This window comes from Sander lucioperca, chromosome 12 (genome assembly GCF_008315115.2).
Source record: "Sander lucioperca isolate FBNREF2018 chromosome 12, SLUC_FBN_1.2, whole genome shotgun sequence".
Lineage (NCBI taxonomy): Eukaryota > Metazoa > Chordata > Actinopteri > Perciformes > Percidae > Sander > Sander lucioperca.
The window spans coordinates 33,463,443-33,486,490 of NC_050184.1; the positions used below are offsets into that span (position 1 = coordinate 33,463,443).

Sequence of the window (23,048 nt, forward strand, 5' to 3'; positions counted from 1 at the left end):
AAATTTTATTACACTCTATAAATTTGTTTACACTCCAAAAGTTATATTATAAGGAAGATGTTATAATGAGAAATGTTATTCCTACTCTTCTTGTTTTTCGAGACTTTATTAAGTCTCGAAGGGGGGAAATGTGGTATATTGACATTCTATAACATTCTATACACTTTGACTTAAGAGTTGGTATAAGGAGGATGCATGAACTTTACTCTACATTTACTGAGAACATCTGGAAATTGTTAACATGAGTAGAGGTCCCCCCAAGACAGAAGAGACCTTTTTTGGAGTTGTGCCAGATAACAGGCATTGATTGGCTAGTTACCTGATCCAATGATATACTTACAAAATTACGTCCTATGTTGATACAATGCATAGGATATATACGTTGTTCACACAAAGAAAAGAGAGAACGACTTTTAGGAAGAATTTGGGTTGTAAAATTGATGCTGAATCTTTGCTTGTAATAAACCTTTTTATAATCAAGAACAGTGTCGGCGGATTCCTCTTCATACAGCATCACAGCATTACTATTTAAGACACCACAGTGGGTTGAAAACATGCGGAAGTAGCTCCTACTACTGGCTGTAGTCCATTGCCGCTGGGCAAAAAATTCTTCCGATGACGCAAAAAACGTTGTTTTACGTCATCGGAAGATTTTTTCCAGACCCACAATACAGAGATCTCTCGTCTCAGGGGGACATGAGGGAGGGAAGCACGGTCATTCGAAAATACTACAGTGTTTCTACTGATACAAAGCTTAATGCTAAATCGGTGAAGTTCCCTTTAAAACATGATTTGAGACTGAACATTTAGTGAGTAAAAATTAAGTAAAACTTAAACTTAAACAAAAAAGGTGGCAGAACAAACTTAAATATCATAATGAACACATCCACAATGTTAATTTTCACATAGAAAATAATTTCAGTTCTGTATTAACAATGTGAATAATGGAAAAACACAAATTCTAACTCTAGAATTAGAGTTAGAATTGATCCCGGAAGTTTGAATCTGTGACTCTTTCTAACTTTACGCACGTTTATAAAACCGAGGGTTTTACACAGATTCATAATCTGTGTAAACAGTTTCTAAAACAGAGGGCACGGATTAATGCACACGTTTATAAAACAGAGGGCATGGATTATGAATCCGTGCGAACAGTTTATAAAACCGAGGGAACGGAATTTTATTCTGTGCGCACGTTTTTTTTTTGTTTTTTTTAGGTGACCCCAGGGGGGCTCCGTAGGCATCCGTGAATTTAGTGGCACTCAATGGGTCTGCCTCGATGCTAGTCACTTCACCATTGTTAGTGCTACCATGCTCGCTGGCGTGGGGTGAGTAGCGCTAGTAGTCTTCGAAGCCTCACGTCTCGTTGGAGGATCAGTCATTTTCAGGCAGGATACGATGCAAACGTCAACTTAAAGTTGAAAAGTAAGGTATGAAAGGTATTTTGCAAAATATTCATTACACTGTGCTCTATATAAAAATAAACGTTTGCACTTGGCAGCTCACGGAAAACACGTCTACCCACGCATGCGCCGACTTTTTTGACATGCTATACTATGACTTTTGCCGACATACTGTGACCTTTCAACATACTGTACTATGACTATAATTTTTATGAAATACTATACTGACTTTCATGACATTTGTGATATACTATGACTTTTTATGACATTAATGGTGTACTATAACCATGACCTTTAAATACATTTTTATTACATAATATACTGACATTTGACCTACAATTCAATGATTATTTTTACGACATTTTTAACAGTAACATTCTACACCGACTTTAATTTTCATGACATTACTTTTATCCCATTTTCTGAAATACTATACCACTACTTTTTTTATTAACTTATTACATGCGACATATTACACTCTGACCTTTTTAATATTTGTAATAACATACTATTCTCAGCGGTTCGATCCCTGGTTGTCCACATGTCAGAGCATGTTCTAAATGACTCCAGATGGTTTGGTCACACCTGGCCTACAGTGTGTGAGTGAATGGCTGGAATACAGGCAACAATTGTAATAAATTCGGTCCATTTTGTTTTATTTCAATAATTAATTACAAAAAGTGATGTCAAAATAAAAGCTTGCCTCAACATAATATAAAAACTCACTGAGATGTTGACACACAATTTAATTTCATAAATACAGATAAAAAGCCAGGCAAGTGCAACATTTTCAATCAGAAATCAGTCTATACATCTTTATTTAACCACAGACACAATACCTGAGTCCTAATACTCTTAAAGTATGCATCTTCTTCTGAGTAGTGTGGGGGTATACAAATATTAATCTGACACTCTAGAAGAGAGATGTCTACAAAACCAATACCTGATAAATTATTTCTTTTAATTATTAATTTAAAATTTTCCTTGTCAGAGAAAACTGTTTTAACTTCATTTGGTGGAGCTACACAACAGACACGGCACAACAAATTTGCCAAAAATGCCATTAAACATGACCAATTATTAAGCATACACAGTTAAGGTAGGCCTACCATTAAGCCTCGATTAACATTCAACAACAAGCTAAAACACTTGGCTTTTTTTAAATAAGGCATACTATGGAACATGCCTTTTATTTAGGCACTATGCTTGGGACTGTTTAACCGATCCCATTGTTATTTACAAGACTGGAGGACTGGTTTATTGGCTAGGAGCCTCTCATTTACACAATGTATTATTATATCCATTCCAGTTACACAAATGGTGACATTTCTTATAGAAGTAAATAGAGGCAAATTCACTGTGTTCTTAAGCATCAAACTGAAAGTGCTAGACTTTGATCTGTTTTAAAGTTTATACAAAAACTATTACATTCTAACAGCTGTATTTAGGGTCAAGCATGCAAACATTCTTTACTGATTTTGCTTGTTTCAAGCCATTGGTGTAACTGAGCTGCAATGGGCAAGCTGAGCTGAGCTGAGCTTAAAATCAACATGGAGTTTAAAGGGGCTGTACTCGACATTCAGACCATTAATATAGCAGCAAACAAATATTTGCTATGTGAAGATATAGTGGGAGTAATGGCGTCCTTAGCAGAGAATGAAGTCCCACTCCTTAAGGCCTTTTTATGCTTCTGCGTAGAATCGACGGCGTACCCCCGCAGACCCCTCAGCGTCTACGCCGGACCCTACGTCGTAGCCTGACGTGCACTTCTCGAAAAATTTAACTACACGTCGCAGCAACGCACGTCGCTCGGCCGTGGCTTGGTAGCGTTGCATTTCCCCTGACTCATTTGCTGGTTCTCCTTATCCATAAACATGAAATCAAGGAGAGGGTTAACTTTTCCTGCTACAGATTTCCCACCGTGGTCAGAAAACACAGGGGAGACACTTTGTTTCTCTCACTATGACTCTAGAGTTGGCACACGCTCCGAAGCTAATCGCCGTCACTCTCTCACTTCTCCCTCGCTCTAACACACTCCCCACACACACACACGCGCCGGCTCGACACACACACCAGCGCACAAGTATAAACATCAGGCAACTTATGTAGGCTACGGCGAAAGCTCTGTGTGGACCCTGTGCAGAACCATAAAACTGCCTTTTGTGCGTTGTTATCCAAATTTCTCTGTTCTTTGTTTCAATAGACGTTTTATAACAAAAACGTCAGCATTGGGGAACGTTCTGTGAGAGCCTTGTGGAGGCAACCCAATCCCGCTGTTGTTTCAGTATTTCAAGTACAGCCCCTTTAAGCCTCTGATGTACAAGAAATCTCATTCTTTTATAATTGCGGCATGGAAACTCTGCTGTGATGTTGTAAAAAGAAATGGAAGGCATTCCAGGGCGCCCGGATAGCTCAGTTGGTAGAGCGGGTGCACATATATAGAGGTTTACTCCTTGACGCAGCGGGCCCGTGTTCAACTCCGACCTGCGGCCCTTCGCTGCATGTCATTCCCCCCCTCTCTCCCCTTTCATGTCATCAGCTGTCCTGTCAATAAAGGCCTAAAAATGCCCAAAAAATAATCTTAAAAAAAGAAATGGAAGGCATTCCAAAAATCAGTTAATGGACTTATGTAGAAGGGGAAAAGTAGTAGTGAGTCAAAGATGGAAATATTGTTGATTTATTGGAGGAGCTGCTTGAAGCATGAGCTAAGGATTGAGCTCAATTTGTTGAGGTTTCTGAATCTCGGACTGTTGTTCAGCAAGTCATTTGTTCAGCAAGTCATTTCAGGAGGGGGAGGGGGGGGGGGGGGGAAGCCTGTGCACAGGGACGGCACAGGTCAGTCAAAGACGTCCTCTTCTCAACCAGCGCTTTTTACTTCTAGTAATATTGAAGATACAGGACTGTAATGCTTACTACAGAGACAAAAAAGCAAAGAAAGGAAATTTTAATTTGACATTTTTAGACAAATTGTAAAAAAAATACAGCCCTGTGAAAAAGAAAGGGTTTTAAGAGAAGTAACACAGGCAGCTGTCAAACATGTAAAGTTAACTGCCGCAGATAATATAGAAGGAAGAAAAGATTAGTATTACATCATGGACATGGAGTAGGAAATATAAAAATCATGTCAACATTACCATCCATTTATTTGGCATAATGAGTTCAGCCGTTCTTGGCATTCTGTCCTTGTAACGGGAGTTCTACATCCTCTCTCTCTTTTGGAGCCACATTGTCAGGAGAACCTCTCCCAGAGCTGTAATCCAATAATGACTGGTCAACGTTGCTGCTTATGTACGACCAGGCAAATAAGAAGTGAGGAGACTTTAAGGAAGACTACAAGACCTCCCATATTTAAAGCCTACACACACACACACACACACACACACACACCACAGCCATGTATTCTGTTCTCAACTGTCTCTTACAGCCTAAAATATCCAAATTTGTGTGTGTGTTACTTTGAGATGCAAAGTACTACACGTTTATTAGAAATAAGCAGGTCACCACAACATCATCCAAGACCAAAAAGTTCAAATAGCCGGTTTCTATTCATATCATGTGGCCTGGTGTTCCATACTTTGAAATTTGATTATTGTAATAATAACTTAATGTTCACAAAGTGTGTAAAGAACACAACCTCTTCTACGACTATCATACCACCAAAATGCTCTGTTGTCACATTTCTATCATATTTCATTACACACAAACTACACCAACAGGAACACACAACAAAAGCCATTTCCTCAAAAACATTTTCAAAAATGTGACATACCATCAACCACCACTACTTTCTCCTTTTGCAGAAATGAGTCAATGTAAAAATCCTTTCCAAGACATTATGTGCTGTTCACCCAAGATCAAGTTTAGCTAGCAATAATGACATCACTTCTGTGACACTCACAAGGTGCCTCTAGTTGCAATGCAACCAGTAGCTTTCTGCAATGCTGTCATTCCTGACCTGACAGGTGCTCGTAAGGAGGGCGCAGTGTGACCCAGTATTAAATGTTAAATTAAAACCAAAGTATTGAAATGGTTCGTATATGATTAAAATATAAAGCATCTATTTCACTTCACATTCAGGGGCCGCACCAAATTAAATGTAATTTATATGCCATTATATTACTAGAACCTGTGCTTCCTCCGTCACGCAAATGTGTGACATCCATGGAAACATTAAATGCAGCAGAGTATTAACAAAAAAACTGCATACCTAATGGTTAATATTTAAAAAATGCTTCATGACTTGGCTGACAACTTTATCAACACTTGATTAAAACCACCAAAAGGAACTTTGGGCAGCGCTCTTTCTACAGAGTGATCTCCAGCACCGTGTAAGAGAGTGTTGAGGGTTTATCACAGCGCCCCCTTATGACAACGTTGAAACTGTGTGGTAGAGAAAAGGTCCAGTGTGTAACGTGTTTAGTTGTTCATTATCAAAATCTGTATTGCCCTTCACAAACTTGTCCTTTTTTATGAATATTGACCACCACCATCAATTCCAAGTATTCCTATTGGCTTGAAATTTTACATTTGCGCTTGCATGAACTGGGGTAGACGCTCCATATCCATGCGCCATCTTGAATACGTTAGCCGGTAAGGGACACACAGGATATACTGCTCCGCCTTTCGCATTTTCGACTCATAGCTGCTGCTAATAGGTATCGTCGCTTCCCGGCCCCAGCAAATTTGAAGAAGGAAACATGGAGGACCACACATATTCAAAATCCAAAATTTCAGGAACGGGAGTCTTAGAAAACGGATATTGAAAAGACCGAGAGACTGGCGTCATCAGAAAAAAAGAGTGAACATTGGAGCTGCTTTGGAAGCACACACCAAATCCCAACTAGTTAATTATCCTCCGGACCGCTGCAGTCTCCTTTTCTTTCTCTCTTCTTTCCGTCGGGTGGCGCGCGTGCCCGCTCGCGGTGTGAAGCGCGCGTCCGCGCCACCCTCCGTCATGCACTCCAACCATAGATATAGAGATACTGACAACCACGGTTGATAGACGGCCTTTTGTACACCTTCACTTTTTGAAGCGTGAAGGCTACCATAGCTGCAGTACGTACTTTGAACTGCGTGGCGAGAGAGAGTTGATTGCGATATATGATCTCAATGCTAGATGGGAGAAATTCCTACACATTGGACCTTTAAGAAAAAAAGTGTTACAAATGCACAAACTATCCATGCAACACTTAATATAACTTGACAGACAGAGGGAGCGTTAACAGAATATAGGCTAAATGCTGACCAGATCCAAAGCAGACATCAACAAAAGGTCGGAAAAGCCATGACAGTGACAAAGCCATTTTTAAGGGTTAGTCGGCATAGTTAAATGAGATAACTTTTTACCGTTGTTTTTTCTTGATGTATACCACGTATACCAGGGCTCCAACAGCGATAACAAAGAGGACTATTTTGATGAGAAAAAAAATTGAAATGTTTTTGAGATGATGTAAGAAAAGATGATGGGCCCATTTAAATGCCTACCATGAAAAGGGTTTTGGTAATCCCAAAAGGCTTTGCTTTTATGAAATTATTGCTTAAAAAAAAGGGACTTTTGCTGTTTGTTAGCATGCAGAATTCAGAAAGGACTATTTAAACCTTAGGTGCACCTTACATAACAATATGTACAAAACACAAACCACAGTAAGTGACAAAGTGACACATCAAGCCATTAATACATTCGTATGGTATTTTTTGACCCAAATGAGAACATAATTCCCTCTCCAGAACACCATATCTACTGTAGTATGACCACGCGGTTCTTGTAAGGGCATCATGATCTTATTTGGGTCAACGTTACCGCTTTACAATCTTGATCTACTAAAGATGAAGTTGAAACTTACCAAGAAGAGTTACACCCAAGCCTAGAGCCAACTTATCTCCATGATTGTCTGTAAAAAAACAATAAGGACAGAATTGTGTCAAACAGTGATGTTGGTTGAACAACGCTAATCTGCTACTGTTAAAAAAAACAAATGAATGAAAATTACTTTGATTAACCAGGGTCAGTCATTATGATAAGAAACTGTTTGGTAATGGCTATAGCTGCCATAACTTCACTCAACAAAACACATCAGTAATGGTCATGTGTGCAGGTGCTGTGTGTATAAATGTGCAAGTATCTGATGTCTTTCATGTAGTCATGTTGTGGGGTATAATGTATTCATGTACCTATGTATTTATGTCAGGCTCTGCACAGACTGTGGCAACAAATTTACTTGAAAAAAAAGGACAATAAAGAATCTAATGTGTAGTAGGGGTCACTAAAATAAATAAATACAGCTTAGTTTTGTGATATTTTTCATGGCAGAAGCCAAGTATCAATCTTTTATTATATAAATTGCATATCAGTATTTAACTTGTTGGTACTAGAGCAGAGGTAGGCTCTTTAGCCCCTCTCCAGTGGCTCCTTGTGACAAAGAGTTATATGGAAGTGAATAATGGTTATTTTTTGTTTTGCATTTTAAGTTTTATTTAGTGTGTAGTTTATAGGCCTAAAGTCATTCTTACATTCTCCATTTAGGTTTACATTTCAGTCAACTAAAATATGTACAAAGAGAAAAATATCAGAACTGCTGCAGAAAGCAGAGCAAATGTACTTTTATGAGTTTTTTTAAATCTCCAAACTCTCAGTAGTGTTGCTGCTTTTGTGGCAGTTCAGGAGATTGTAATGAGTAAAAAGGCCATGGAAAGTCCTTCACAAATAGTGATACATGAAGTATTTGTTCAAAAATATCAAAGCAGCTTTTCTATAACTAAATTGTCAATTAAATTGTATTGATCAGAAAATTTAAGATATGTCACTCTCAAATGGCAACAAACCTCCCCATATTAATGAATGCCCTATTAGTCATGTTGATAGGCTGATTTACACTTACAATAGACTTAGTTACCTTCATTATAAGAATCATAGATTTCAGATTTCTTTGAATTATTTTGGGCCAAAAATGACTCTTTTAATTGGAAGGTTGCTGACCCCTGTACTAAAGTAACAGAATCAATTGCTTTCAGGTAATAAATTGCAATATATCGCAGAATATCGCAATATGTTTAAAATCCCAATAATATCGGAGCTTGATATGGATATAATATCGTATCGTGGGGCGTCTGGTGATTCCCACCCCTACCTTACACGTTTTGAAAATTATATCACCACTGTTGAGTCAAGATTTTATCATGAAAAAGCTTTCAAAAAAGCAATTATACACCAATGATTACTTTAAATATTATATTTCTGGTACTGGTAGCCGTGTTGACTTGCATACGCAGCTCCCGGCCCCCTCGGGCTCAAACCCCTAATTAATATATCTTGGATCAAACTGGATCCATTGTGTTTGTGTTAAGGAAGAGTTACACTAAAATATGTTGAAATGAAAACATCTGAGGCGAGAAATATAGTAACAGAATCTTTGATTCATACTTGATCAGCGCTATCTAGTTCAGCAGTTTGATCACAGTTCACAAACAGTGACAGACGCTGCAAAGGCTCCTCGGCCCTGATTGGTTGTTTAAATTTGGGCGAGGTGGAGAGAAAATGCCAGGTGGAGAGAATCGATTCTAACATCGTCACACACAAAAAAATCATGATAGATATGATTTTAGATTTTTTTCCCCACACCTAATATCCATTAATGTAATCTAAACTTACATGGCTCAGTAGAGGTGGCAGTAGTATGGGCTGCATATGTGGTGGAAGAGTGTGCTGCTGAAGGCAGTGCATGGTTACAATTTAATTCAATTTGCATACTTCTAACTGAAACATGCAATAAGACCTAGTATTGCTTTTGATGTGTATTTACCCTTAAATAACTTCACTAGTCAAAAAGGTATGATTTCTATATTGAAATTAGGAAAGATTTCCAAAATTCCAAACATTCCCGAGCTCAACTTGCCCTGGAAAATGTTCGACCCTTTCCAACCCTAAGTATGTACAGTATAAGTTGCACTTTCCTTTCCTGTGAGGTCAAAATGCAATGTATGGAAAAATACTGACTTTGCTCAGCACTAATAGTAACAAAAGTATAAACACAAAAGTGTATTAGACAGATTTGTTTTTGGGGAAAACTAAAATCTGTAATTATTTCAAATCAGGAGTGAGCAATATGGATATAATCTTCCACCAGGTTTGTGTAATTTGATATCATGATATTGATATACAGTATATCATGGTATAGTATCAATTTCTGGAAAATTAATTAGGTTAAATAACCAGACGGGAATGTTCGTTTTTTTTGAATGAATTTGAGTGACCTTACAAACTGAGGTACAGTACAGAACATAACGCCAAACACTACTTCACTGTGTAGCAAGCAATATCAGCAGCAAATAAAGCCTTGTTTATACTTCACTAGGATCACTCAACTGTAATTCCTTGACACAAACACAACAATAGCAGTTTGATCTAAGATACATTAATTAGCTTTGATACTGTAAAACACTTTAGCCCTTTGGTGTCCATCAGCCCAAAAAGGCCCAAACTAGGTGACAGGTGACAACCCTGTAGGGCTTCTAATGGCTTCTTAAGCATTAACATGGATTTTACCTGGTGTCTTTGGGGAAGAATGTGTTGTGGTGCTGGTGGTGGTGGTGGTGGTGGTGGTGGGGGGTTTAGGTGGGGGTGGTATTCCTGAAAAAACATAAATCAGGACAATGTTATTAGAGATATGCTAATACCACAAATATACACTTATTCACTTGAAAGTGACTATAAGTAACTTTTAAATGTTTCTAAAAATGTAATTTTTCATTTGATGATCATAAATGACCTGTAACAGCAAACAAGACTAACATTGAAAAATAACGCTAATTTTATATAGGCCTAGTTTTTAATAATGTCCTTAACCGGGTCCGATTTTCTCCGCAAAGTAAGAAAATGATTTACGGCAGGTAGACGGCGCTACAGAGCACACATTCTGACGGGTCACAGATTTCTTTGTAACACCGGAAAAGTCTGTTATTGTATCCAGCAATGAAGAAGATTTCTTTATATAGGCCTAATTGTATTTTAAATGTTGTTTTAGAAGTTATCTGTTGTAGTTGATACTGGGGCAGGGCCATCACAGAAAAGAAGGAAATTAAACAAAGAAGAACGAAAACCTGAGTCACAGCTCGGTTGGCTTTCAATAGATGGAGACAACTACGGGATTGTAAAGGATTCAAAAACGTCCCAGAATTGGCCTACAGGTATATAATATGTCTATTTCCTTCATAAAATAACAAACTCTTAATGCTTTGACTCGTGACACAGTGACAACGTTACCCGGTTTAGCTCACGGTACATCCAAAGTAGGCTAAGTTACTGTCTGCAACACTTGAAATGCAACAATGCATCTGTAACTTATTCTCTTATTGTAAATGAATGATTTTCTGGCTGAGCAAACATTCATCACAACTATATGACCTCCCAGTAACGCTAACTCGGTAATACAGCAGGTAACAGAGCACCGTAAAGAAAAGACCTTTACGACAGCAGGTGTGATGACCAGGCCTCCACTCACTCTCTAAAACCTTGGCCAATTAAGAAAACTTAAATGTGTTTTTTGACCAGAAACAAAATGATCTGAAATGCACATCCAACTACAAAAATATTTCACACACTGCAAATCCATGGCTCTAATTACTACTTACAAACTTCTCCTTGATATCTTAGGTTATATTTATATAATCTTTGAGGAATCTATTTGGCAAACAGAGGTTGCGTGGTTGAAGAATTTCATAGATTCATCCTGAAACTTTAAATATGGCATTTATGGCAAGTAATTTCTTCACATAAATACAAAAAGGGCATTTGAGTGAGAGCAAAAACAAAAGACAGACTTTTTAATCTTTTCGGTTTTTTTTTTTAATTTAACCACAGAGCAAAAGCACACAAAAAAAATGCAAATGTTATCTAAAAGGGAAACTACTGACAGAAGTCTATGCAATGTTATGAGATTAATCACATGTAAAAATGTGATGGCATCTGGATTAGTATACTAATCATGTTTTCATCATGGTCAAACGTAACAGGTTAACTTTTCTTTACAGACTTACACCAAGTAGTAATTTCAATTAATGACTTACTTTGACATGTTGGAAGTGCAGGTGACCACTGACTATCTATTCCACATGTCAGGGTGTGCCCTCCTTTCATAACATACCCAGATTTGCACTCGTATGTCACCGTAGAATTGTATCCATGAGGGGGTCGAGAACCATCTACCTGGTCAGCATTGTCTATTTTAGGATCCTCACATTGAACCACTGCAGGAAGAGAACATTTTAAAATAGAAATGAATACAATTGTCCAAAGTAACTTTTTCCAAAGTATGAGAGAGTGTCAGTCACAGCTGAGTTTACACTGGGAAAATGTTGAGGAAAGGTTTGAAAAAAAAAAAAAAAAAAAAAAAACACATGTTGGAGCAGGACCAAATGTTCCATGTTCTAAACATGATATTGAACTTGATCCATTAAAGCGAAACTCTCGCCAAAATGCAACCTAGAGTCTTTTTGTTAATGTACCAGAGTCAAACTTTCGTTTAAAAGCATATTTAGGACGGAATCGCCACTTTTAAGATTCACCGTATTTTCGTTTTTCGGTCAAATGGCCTTTTGAATGGGAGTGCTAGGGGCACTTTTATGCTAGCCTCAAAATAGCTGTTTTTAAAACACTAAGAAGGCTCGACACAACATGAAACTTTGCTCGAAGTATCACCAGAGGCTCTACACCTTAACGAAAGCATTGAGAACATTGTTTGTGTACCCAGAGTTTACTAAAAAGAAAGGTTTGGCCGAAAACAACAAGACCTACGGTGAGTTGTTCAAAACCTTTTTTAGTAAACTCTGGGTACACAAACAATGTTGTCAATGCTTTCGTTAAGGTGTAGAGCCTCTGGTGATACTTCGAGCAAATTTTCATGTTGTGTCGAGCCTTCTTAGTGTTTTAAAAATAGCTATTTTGAGGCTAGCATAAAAGTGCCCCTAGCACTCCCATTCAAAAGGCCATTTGACCGAAAAACGAAACTACGGTAAATCTTCAAAGTGGAGATTCCGTCCTAAATATGTTTTTAAATGAAAGTTTGACTCTGGTACATTCACAAAAAGACTCAAGGTTGCATTTTGGCGAGAGTTACGCTTTAAGTGTATAACCTTTTTGACATTTGTACTGTACAACTTCACTATAGTCATAGGAATCTTTGATTGGACTGACAACACCATTCGCTACTGTAGGTGGCGAATCACAAGTCACTACTGCAAAATGAAAGTGACATCTATTAGAATGGAAATACACAGTTTTTATTTAGTCATGTGTCTTGTATTAACACACAGAGATGACCAACCTTCACATTTAGGCAACCTGTCCATCCACCCTTGGGCTCCACAAAGGATTTGACCTTTATCTTTGGGGACCATATTGAAGCTAATTAGGGAATAAATAAAAAAAATGTTTGACTTCAGACAACACATGTCAAGAAGAATCTGTGTAAGCCCCTTTATTTCAAATGATAACACTGACTGGTAGCCCCACTGAACACCCACTTTGATTTAGAATACATTTTTTTGATTTAGAAACATGATGGTTGCTGACATTTTAGAGGTAAATACATTTCTTACAATTACATTTTAAAAACTATTTCTCTTAACATGAACCGTCCCAGTTTTCAGTTTATTACTAACCCGGTGTTGCAAGTGACCACAAGTTTATCACCGAACTGTGTCCCTTCAGGGTAATCGACATTTCCATTGAGCACTTCTCCAGCAGAGCTACAGTTATACCCTGAAAAAAGATAACCCTTATAAGGATTTAATCACACGCATATGTGGCATCTGGGTTAAATGAGTTAAAATTACTGGATATTGATGATTCAACAGAATGGTTACTAGATATTATCAGTCACTGGTTACTAGATATTATCAGTCACTCATCTATTCATCCAGCATTTACGTATATGTTGGTAAAACGTCATTTCCCGGTTGGTCAAAGACCAGAGAATATTGCCACATTACTGCTGCTTTTACAAATATGAATGTAAAAATAAAGTGTCATTATTCACTCTCGCATTTCAGCTTCAGAGTAGTCCTGGCGCGATTCAAAAACGTCCCGGAGTTGGCCTTCATGTAATATGTATTATGTCTATTTCCTTCATAAAATAACTTTACAGTGCGCAATGTGGTTGTACGTAAGTAGCAGACATGAAATTACGCCCCCCACCCCCCCACCCCCATATATTTAGCGCAGACGTATTATTCATTTTAGTCCGTGTTGGCTTACATTTTTCTTTTCACTTGTTCCCCTGTAGTTGTGTAAAACGTCCTTGGGTTTCATGAAATGCGCTATATTAATCTAAGTTATTTTTGGTTGCTACAACAAACTCTTAATGCTTTGACTCGTGACACAGTGACAGTGATAACATTACCCAGTTTAGCTCACGGTACATCCAAAGTAGGCTAAGTTACTGTCTGCAACACTTGAAATGCAACGATGCATGTGTAACTTATTCTCTTATTGTAAATGAATGATTTTCTGGCTGAGCAAACATTCATCACAACTATATGACCTCCCAGTAACGCTAACTCGGTAATACAGCAGGTAACACAGCACCGTAAAGAAAAGACCTTTCGACAGCAGGTGTGATAAAAACACTACTGCTTTTGCCCAAAGCGGCCGCTAGAATCAACACAAACTGCAAGTTACAAATAACCACTTTAATCATGTTATTGATTCATAATTAAAAGGCTGTGGAAACTAATTAACATGCATTTCACACACAGCCTTTTAAACAGATAAGTGATCATACACACACTAATAGAAATGTGTTATTAAGTGACAAGGCCTCCACTCACTCTCTAAAACCTTGGCCAATTAAGAAAAGTTCAATGTGTTTTTTGACCAGAAACAAAATGATCTGAAATGCACATCCAACTATGAAAAATATTTCACACACTGCAGCCTTGTTGAAATTATTAAATCCATGGCTCTAATTACTACTTCAAACCTTCTCCTTCATATCTTCGGTTATATTTATATAATCTTTGAGGAATCTATTTGGCAAACAGAGGCTGCGTGGTTGAAGAATTTCATAGATTCATCCTGAAACTTTAAATATGGCATTTATGGCAAGTAATTTCTTCACATAAATTAAAAAGGGCATTTGAGTGAGAGCAAAAACAAAAACCAGACTTTTTAATGTTTTTTTGTTTGTTTTTTTAACCACAGAGCAAAAGCACACAAAAAAAAAATGCAAATTTTATCTAAAAGGGAAACCACTGACGGAAGTATATGCAATGTTATGAGATTAATCACATGTAAAAATGTGATGGCATCTGGATTAGTATACTAATCATGTTTTCATCATGGTCAAACGTAACAGGTTAACTTTTCTTTACAGACTTACACCAAGTAGTAATTTCAATTAATGACTTACTTTGACATGTTGGAAGTGCAGGTGACCACCGACCATCTATTCCACATGTCAGGGTGTGCCCTCCTTTCATAACATACCCAGATATGCACTCGTATGTCACCGTAGAATTGTATCCATGAGGGGGTTGAGAACCATCAACCTGATGAGCATTGTCTATTTTAGGATCCTCACATTGAACCGCTGCAGGAAGAGAACATTTTAAAATAGAAATTAATACAATTGTCCAAAGTAACTTTTTCCAAAGTATGAGAGAGTATCAGTCACAGCTGAGTTTACACTGGGAAAATGTTGAGGAAAGGTTGGAAAAAAAAAAAAAAAAAAAAAAAAAAAAAACGGACACATGTTGGAGCAGGACCAAATGTTCCATGTTCTAAACATGATATTGAACTTGATCCATTAAAGCGAAACTCTCGCCAAAATGCAACCTAGAGTCTTTTTGTGAATGTACCAGAGTCAAACTTTCGTTTAAAAGCATATTTAGGACGGAATCGCCACTTTTAAGATTCACCGTATTTTCGTTTTTCAGTCAAATGGCCTTTTGAATGGGAGTACTAGGGGCACTTTTATGCTAGCCTCAAAATAGCTATTTTTAAAACACTAAGAAGGCTCGACACAACATGAAACTTTGCTCGAAGTATCACCAGGGGCTCTACACCTTAACGAAAGCATTGAGAACATTGTTTGTGTACCCAGAGTTTACTAAAAAGAAAGGTTTGGCCGAAAACAACAAGACCTACGGTGAGTTGCTCAAAACCTTTTTTAGTAAACTCTGGGTACACAAACAATGTTGTCAATGCTTTCGTTAAGGTGTAGAGCCCCTGGTGATACTTTGAGCAAATTTTCATGTTGTGTCGAGCCTTCTTAGTGTTTTAAAAATAGCTATTTTGAGGCTAGCATAAAAGTGCCCCTAGCACTCCCATTCAAAAGGCCATTTGACCGAAAAACGAAACTACGGTAAATCTTCAAAGTGGAGATTCCGTCCTAAATATGTTTTTAAATGAAAGTTTGACTCTGGTACATTCACAAAAAGACTCAAGGTTGCATTTTGGCGAGAGTTACGCTTTAAGTGTATAACCTTTTTGACATTTGTACTGTACAACTTCACTATAGTCATAGGAATCTTTGATTGGACTGACAACACCATTCGCTACTGTAGGTGGCGAATCACAAGTCACTACTGCAAAATGAAAGTGACATCTATTAGAATGGAAATACACAGTTTTTATTTAGTCATGTGTCTTGTATTAACACACAGAGATGACCAACCTTCACATTTAGGCAACCTGTCCATCCACCCTTGGGCTCCACAAAGGATTTGACCTTTATCTTTGGGGACCATATTGAAGCTAATTAGGGAATAAATAAAAAAAATGTTTGACTTCAGACAACACATGTCAAGAAGAATCTGTGTAAGCCCCTTTATTTCAAATGATAACACTGACTGGTAGCCCCACTGAACACCCACTTTGATTTAGAATACATTTTTTTGATTTAGAAACATGATGGTTGCTGACATTTTAGAGGTAAATACATTTCTTACAATTACATTTTAAAAACTATTTCTCTTAACATGAACCGTCCCAGTTTTCAGTTTATTACTAACCCGGTGTTGCAAGTGACCACAAGTTTATCACCGAACTGTGTCCCTTCAGGGTAATCGACATTTCCATTGAGCACTTCTCCAGCAGAGCTACAGTTATACCCTGAAAAAAGATAACCCTTATAAGGATTTAATCACACGCATATGTGGCATCTGGGTTAAATGAGTTAAAATTACTGGATATTGATGATTCAACAGAATGGTTACTAGATATTATCAGTCACTGGTTACTAGATATTATCAGTCACTCATCTATTCATCCAGCATTTACGTATATGTTGGTAAAACGTCATTTCCCGGTTGGTCAAAGACCAGAGAATATTGCCACATTACTGCTGCTTTTACAAATATGAATGTAAAAATGAAGTGTCATTATTCACTCTCACATTTCAGCTTCAGAGTAGTCCAGGCGCGATTCAAAAACGTCCCGGAGTTGGCCTTCATGTAATATGTAATATGTCTATTTCCTTCATAAAATAACTTTACAGTGCGCAATGTGGTTGTACGTAAGTAGCAGACATGAAATTACGCCCCCCCCTTCCATTTAGCGCAGACGTATTATTCATTTTAGTCCGTGTTGGCTTTCTTTTCACTTGTTCCCCTGTAGTTGTGTAAAACATCCTTGGGTTTCATGAAATGCGCTATATTAATCTAAGTTATTGTTGGTTGCTACAACAAACTCTTAATGCTTTGACTCGTGACACAGTGACAACGTTACCCGGTTTAGCTCACGGTACATCCAAAGTAGGCTAAGTTACTGTCTGCAACACTTGAAATGCAACGATACATCTGTAACTTATTCTCTTATTGTAAATGAATGATTTTCTGGTTGAGCAAACATTCATCACAACTATATGACCTCCCAGTAATAGTCTAGACGGGATGTACCAAAAAAGTGAAAGTGAGGAGCATTTATGGGTACAAGTCGGGAACCGGCCTACTTTACATATTTCAAGGGTGCTGAATCCAAAAAAACTGGTACCCAAGCGAAATTGTGAGTTTTTGACCTTCTAATTTGCATATCAAAATGGCCACCAAATTGCCTATCTTGCTCAGTCGTTGGACCATTGTCCCCTAGTTTTTTTGTAAGTAGGCAATCAAAGATTAGGAAATTAAGTTTCTAGATCTATAGTCTAGGGTCAGAGCAAGGAGATAGTGGAGGCTCACTGCCTTTTTTATGTATATACAGTGCTGCTCATAAGTATTCATACCCATGCTAAAGTTGACTAAAAAAAGGAATAAAAACATCATCTTTTGGAAATTGATGAGGAAAAATCCGACCTTTTAAGGACACCAATTTGTTTTGTGAATGAATAATGTATTGTAAATAAATAAATGTTCTTTCTTAAAATACAGGGGCCATAATTATACATACCCCTATGTTAAATTCCCATAGAGGAAGGCAGATTTTTATTTTGAAAGGCCAGTTATTTCATGGATCCAGGATACTATGCATCCTGATAAAGTTTCCTTGGCCTTTGGAATTAAAATAGCCCCACATCATCACATACCGTTCACCATACCTAGAGATTGGCATGGTTTTATTTCAGTTAGCCTAATAGCTAACTGAGATAAGATCCATATCAATGCAAATCAAACCAGCTATTAGGCTAACTGAAATAAAAACAATACATTATTAATTCACAAAAAAAATTGGTGTCCTTAAAAGGTCGGATTTTTCCTCATTTTTTTAATTAAGGCATTAAGATTAATTTCCAAAAGATTATTTTTTTATTTCTCTTTTTAGTCAACTTGACCATGGGTATGAATACTTATGAGCAGCACTGTATATATATGCAAAATACCAACTTTTAAGGTGAAATTAAGCATTATTTGTGTCATTTTTTAAGGTCGACATAAATATTCAATCAATATCACTCTTAAATGTTCCCAGTGTATATATGATATGTGATGTATTCCATATTACATAATAACTAAGAAAAACACCATTGCAAGTTGTCTGAGATTTCATTTTTTTATGCAAACAAAGCATTTATGCTCTTAATTCAAACATCAAAAAACCCAAGTGAATAGGGGAAAAAAACACCATGAAACTTCCCTTGAACAGATCTACAGATCACATCTTGTTTCTGTATATTTTCTTTCATGTTTGTAGCTAATTGCTTTGCTTTTTTCTGTTAGATTTTGAAAATGAAGGAATGTTACATGAATGTTTCATGACTGGTATGGCCCTTTAAGGATATACCACCTCTGTTGACACAAGTGTATTTTTGATAATTCCTTACCCCAAATCTAGCCCTGTGGCAGCAGTCACTCCCCAGCATCCATTGCCCTATGATAGCTTGTTAGCTAGCTAGCTAGAGAGTAGGGGGATTTATGCTGCCACAGGGCTATGTTTGGGGTGGAATTATAAGAAATAAACTTGTATCAACAAAGGTGGTAATCTTTAGGGCACAACTGGGAAAAAACTAGCTAGCTGTTTTTTCCCTCCAAAACTGTTAGCTAGTTTTTCTCCCAGTTGCTAGCCATCTCAATATCATTGAAATACACAATTTTGACCCACTATGGTTGAAAAAGTATCATTTTGGATAAATAGGGTAACAAGTTCAATCAATAACTAAGGAATATTGACATTGTTTGTCTAAAAAAATCAAAAAACAGAAAACTTACCAAAGCATGTGAAATTGTTACGATCCTCTTTGCTGTTACATTCACCTCAGGCAAAGGGTCCTCAGAGATGGGACTGACCATACTATGTCCTGATCTAAATATTCAACTTGGGAAGTTTCATGGTGGTCTCTTTTTGAATATTTTTCCCTATTCACCTGGGTTTTTCCCGTCTTAGAATTTAGAGAACAAATGCTTAATTTGCATAAAAACATGAAATCTCAGACAACTTGCAATGGATTTTTTTCTTTGTTATCATGTAATATGGTGTACATCATATGTCATATAAACAGGGGCAATTTCAGAGTAACATTTATTTAGTAATTATTTATGTCCACCTTAAAAATGACACATATAATGCTTAATTCCACCTTAGAAGTTGGACATTTGCATGTATATACATAAAAAAGGCAGTGAGCCTCCACTATCTCCTTGCTCTGACCCTAGACTATAGATCTAGGAACTTAATTTCCTCATCTTTGATTGCCTACTTACAAAAAAACTAGGGGAAATGGTCCAATGACTGTGCAAGATGGGCAATTTGGTGGCCATTTTGATATGCAAATTAGAAGGTCAAAAACTAAAGATTTCGCTTGGGTACCAGTTTTTTTGGACTCAGCACCCTTGAAATATGTAAAGTAGGCCGGTTCCCGACTTGTACCCATAAATGCTCCTCACTTCTTATAGAAGGCCTTTTTTCTGAAATCCGTCTAGACTATAACGCTAACTCGGTAATACAGCGGGTAACACAGCACCGCAAAGTAAGGTGACCAGATTTCTGAGACAAAATCCGGGGACATTTTCAGCTCAGAAGCGTAAATACTTCCAAAAAAGGTAACGTTTTTATCTTTGTAAAACTTAAAACGGGGACACTGCCCCAGGGTCATCACAAGACCTAGAGCTGCACTGGGGCACAAGCCTCCCTAGGGGGAGTCCATGGCCATGCTCCCCTTTAAGAACATTTTGTCTATTTTAACATTTAAATGCATCAATCTGGTGCACTTTGAAGAGAAATTCAGAGGTAAGACTTGATTATTCTTATCTATGGATGGAAATACTGTATTTGTGCTGTAGCCTGAACTATTTTGCACTTCAGAATTTTAACTATGCACACACAGGTTGAATAGTTTTTTCTTCATATTTTTTCATTAATGTCACTCGGAAGCATACCAGTAGAAATAGATATTCATATTTGTAAGTGGGATATATATATATATATATATATATATATATATATATATATAAGTATGTGGGATTGTCTGGAATCTGGCAATATAATAATCATTATGGTGGGATACACTGGCTAAGCAATTTACAAAAATGTCTGTGCTGACATAAATAGTTTACATGAGAATACATTATAATTTGTGCCCAAAGTTGGAGACCATGTAGAAATTTTGTTGCAATTTCAAAACCGGATTACCCGGGAACCGCTTGTTGTACCGATGCATGTGTTGAGTGAAGAGTTTGTGAGATATTTCACAGAGAGTAATGGGTGTGCAGAGATTTATGCAGAATGCAAATATGACAACATTTCATGTAAGTTCAATGTTAGTTTTCTCACAAACCATTTGTCACAGCAAGGGGGTTAACACTTTTGCATGCACTATATCCGTGTCACATTCTCATTAGGGGCTGAGCCCCCCTAAAGGTCTGATCCTAGAATCGCCCCTGCTGCTACTTCATAAGTAGTCCACTACACCTCAGAGGGAAATGTTGTAATGTTTACTGCACTACATTTATCCGACAGCTTTTGCTTTATTGCTTCAGGCTGGGCTTGTTTCTGCAACAGCTCATTGAGTATTGGATACAATTAAAACTATTGAGGAAATATTTTCCTTTGACATTCCAGTATTAAACGAGATCGCTGCAGTCGGCAACAGCGAAACAAGTTACAATGTACAGTAAGTTAATAGGACAATTGTCCAGCTTGTATTCACGTTCATAAAGTGCTTGTTTTGCCACTGACAGGCTCAGATTAATATCTGTGTGTCTGACAACATTATGGAAAGGATTTCTAAGTAGGTCGACCTTTCTGTTAAAGAGTAAGATCCTTTTTTTAAACATAACAAGTCCGCGAAATTGCGTTCGCTAAACCTACCAGTACTATCATGTAAATAAACAGTAATTTTAGCATCGTAAAATATGGCTGAGCCTGCGTGTTTAGGGTGCACGACTATACGTTTGGTCAATGTTTTCTTTCTTTCATTCCAATTTCGGGTCTGTCAGTCACAGTGAAAACCGGGGACAGCTCCAGCCGGGGACTGTCCCCGGAAACCGGGGACGTCTGGTCACCCTACCGTAAAGAAAAGACCTTTCGACAGCAGGTGTGATAAAAACACTACCGCTTTTGTCCAAAGCAGCCGCTAGAATCAACACAAACTGAAAGTTACAAATAACCACTTTAATCATGTTATTGATTCACAATTAAGAGGCTGTGGAAAGTAATTAACATGCATTTCACACACAGCCTTTTAAACAGATAAGTGATTATATACACACTTATAGAAATGTGTTGTTAAGTGACCAGGCCTCCACTCACTCTCTAAAACCTTGGCCAATTAAGAAAAGTTAAATGTGTTTTTTGACCAGAAACAAAATGATCTGAAATGCACATCCAACTATGAAAAATATTTCACACACTGCAGCCTTGTTAAAATTATTAAATCCATGGCTTTAATTACTACTTCCAACCTTCTCCTTGATATCTTAGGTTATATTTATATAATCTTTGAGGAATCTATTTGGCAAACAGAGGCTGCGTGGTTGAAGAATTTCATAGACTCATCCTGAAACTTTAAATATGGCATTTATGGCAAGTAATTTCTTCACATAAATAAAAAAGGGCATTTGAGTGAGAGCAAAAACAAAAACCAGACTTTTTAATGTTTTTTTTTTTTTTGTTTGTTTTTTAACCACAGAGCAAAAGCACACAAAAAAAAAATGCAAATTTTATCTAAAAGGGAAACCACTGACGGAAGTATATGCAATGTTATGAGATTAATCACATGTAAAAATGTGATGGCATCTGGATTAGTATACTAATCATGTTTTCATCATGGTCAAACGTAACAGGTTAACTTTTCTTTACAGACTTACACCAAGTAGTAATTTCAATTAATGACTTACTTTGACATGTTGGAAGTGCAGGTGACCACTGACTATCTATTCCACATGTCAGGGTGCGCCCTCCTTTCATAACATACCCAGATTTGCACTCGTATGTCACCGTAGACATGTATCCATGAGGGGGTCGAGAACCATCAACCTGGCGAGCATTGTCTATTTTAGGATCCTCACATCGAACCACTGCAGGCAGAGAACATTTTAAAATAGAAATTAATACAATTGTCCAAAGTAACTTTTTCCAAAGTATGAGAGAGTGTCAGTCACAGCTGAGTTTACACTGGGAAAATGTTGAGAAAAGGTTGGAAAAAATTAAAAAACGCTTACGGACACATGTTGGAGCAGGACCAAAAGTTCCATGTTCTGAACATGATATTGAACTCGATCCACTAAGTGTATAAGCATTTTGACATTTGTACTGTACAACTTCTCCATAGTCATACGATTCTTTGAGTGGACTGAAACCACCATTCACTACCAAAGGTGGCAGATCACAAGTCACCACTGCAAAATGAAAGTGACATCTATTAGAATGGAAATACACAGTTTTTATTTAGTCATGTGTCTTGTATTAACACACAGAGATGACCAACCTTCACATGTAGGCAACCTGCCCAGCCACCCTTGGGCTCCACAAAGGATTTGAACATTGTTGGGGACCATATTGTAGCTAATTAGGGAATAAATAAAAAAAAGTTTGACTTCAGACAACACATGTCAAGAAGAATCTGTGTAAGCCCCTTTATTTCACATGATAACACTGACTGGTAGCCCCACTGAACACCCACTTTGATTAGAATACATTTTTTGATTTGGAAACACAGATGGTTGCTAACATTTTAGAGGTAAATACATTTCTTACAATTACATTTTAAAAACTAATTCTCT

The 23,048-nt window shown here is 37.3% G+C and overlaps 1 protein-coding gene and 2 long non-coding RNA genes across 3 annotated transcripts in view; 1 reads left to right on the forward strand and 2 right to left on the reverse strand.

The window, feature by feature from the left end:
- Positions 1–3,181, reverse strand: part of LOC118496540 — a 27,803-nt gene extending 24,622 nt beyond the window's left edge. The window contains exon 1 of the long non-coding RNA XR_004899111.1: positions 2,538–3,181. This is a non-coding gene — a long non-coding RNA (uncharacterized LOC118496540). The remainder of the gene's footprint in view (positions 1–2,537) is intronic.
- The window catches only part of LOC116043733, a 26,859-nt gene extending 23,207 nt beyond the window's left edge, over positions 1–3,652 (forward strand). Inside the window, exon 3 of the long non-coding RNA XR_004103535.1 lies at positions 3,526–3,652. This is a non-coding gene — a long non-coding RNA (uncharacterized LOC116043733). The remainder of the gene's footprint in view (positions 1–3,525) is intronic.
- LOC116043715 (sushi, von Willebrand factor type A, EGF and pentraxin domain-containing protein 1-like) overlaps positions 1–23,048 on the reverse strand; it is a 161,813-nt gene that overhangs the window by 135,651 nt on the left and 3,114 nt on the right. Inside the window, exons 5-13 of the mRNA XM_036008549.1 lie at positions 22,754–22,830; positions 22,488–22,664; positions 22,164–22,343; positions 16,410–16,509; positions 16,073–16,152; positions 14,807–14,986; positions 13,059–13,158; positions 12,722–12,801; positions 11,466–11,645 (exon numbers count right to left, since the gene is read on the reverse strand). Coding sequence (XP_035864442.1) covers positions 11,466–11,645; positions 12,722–12,801; positions 13,059–13,158; positions 14,807–14,986; positions 16,073–16,152; positions 16,410–16,509; positions 22,164–22,343; positions 22,488–22,664; positions 22,754–22,830 — 1,154 coding nt within the window. The remainder of the gene's footprint in view (positions 1–11,465; positions 11,646–12,721; positions 12,802–13,058; positions 13,159–14,806; positions 14,987–16,072; positions 16,153–16,409; positions 16,510–22,163; positions 22,344–22,487; positions 22,665–22,753; positions 22,831–23,048) is intronic.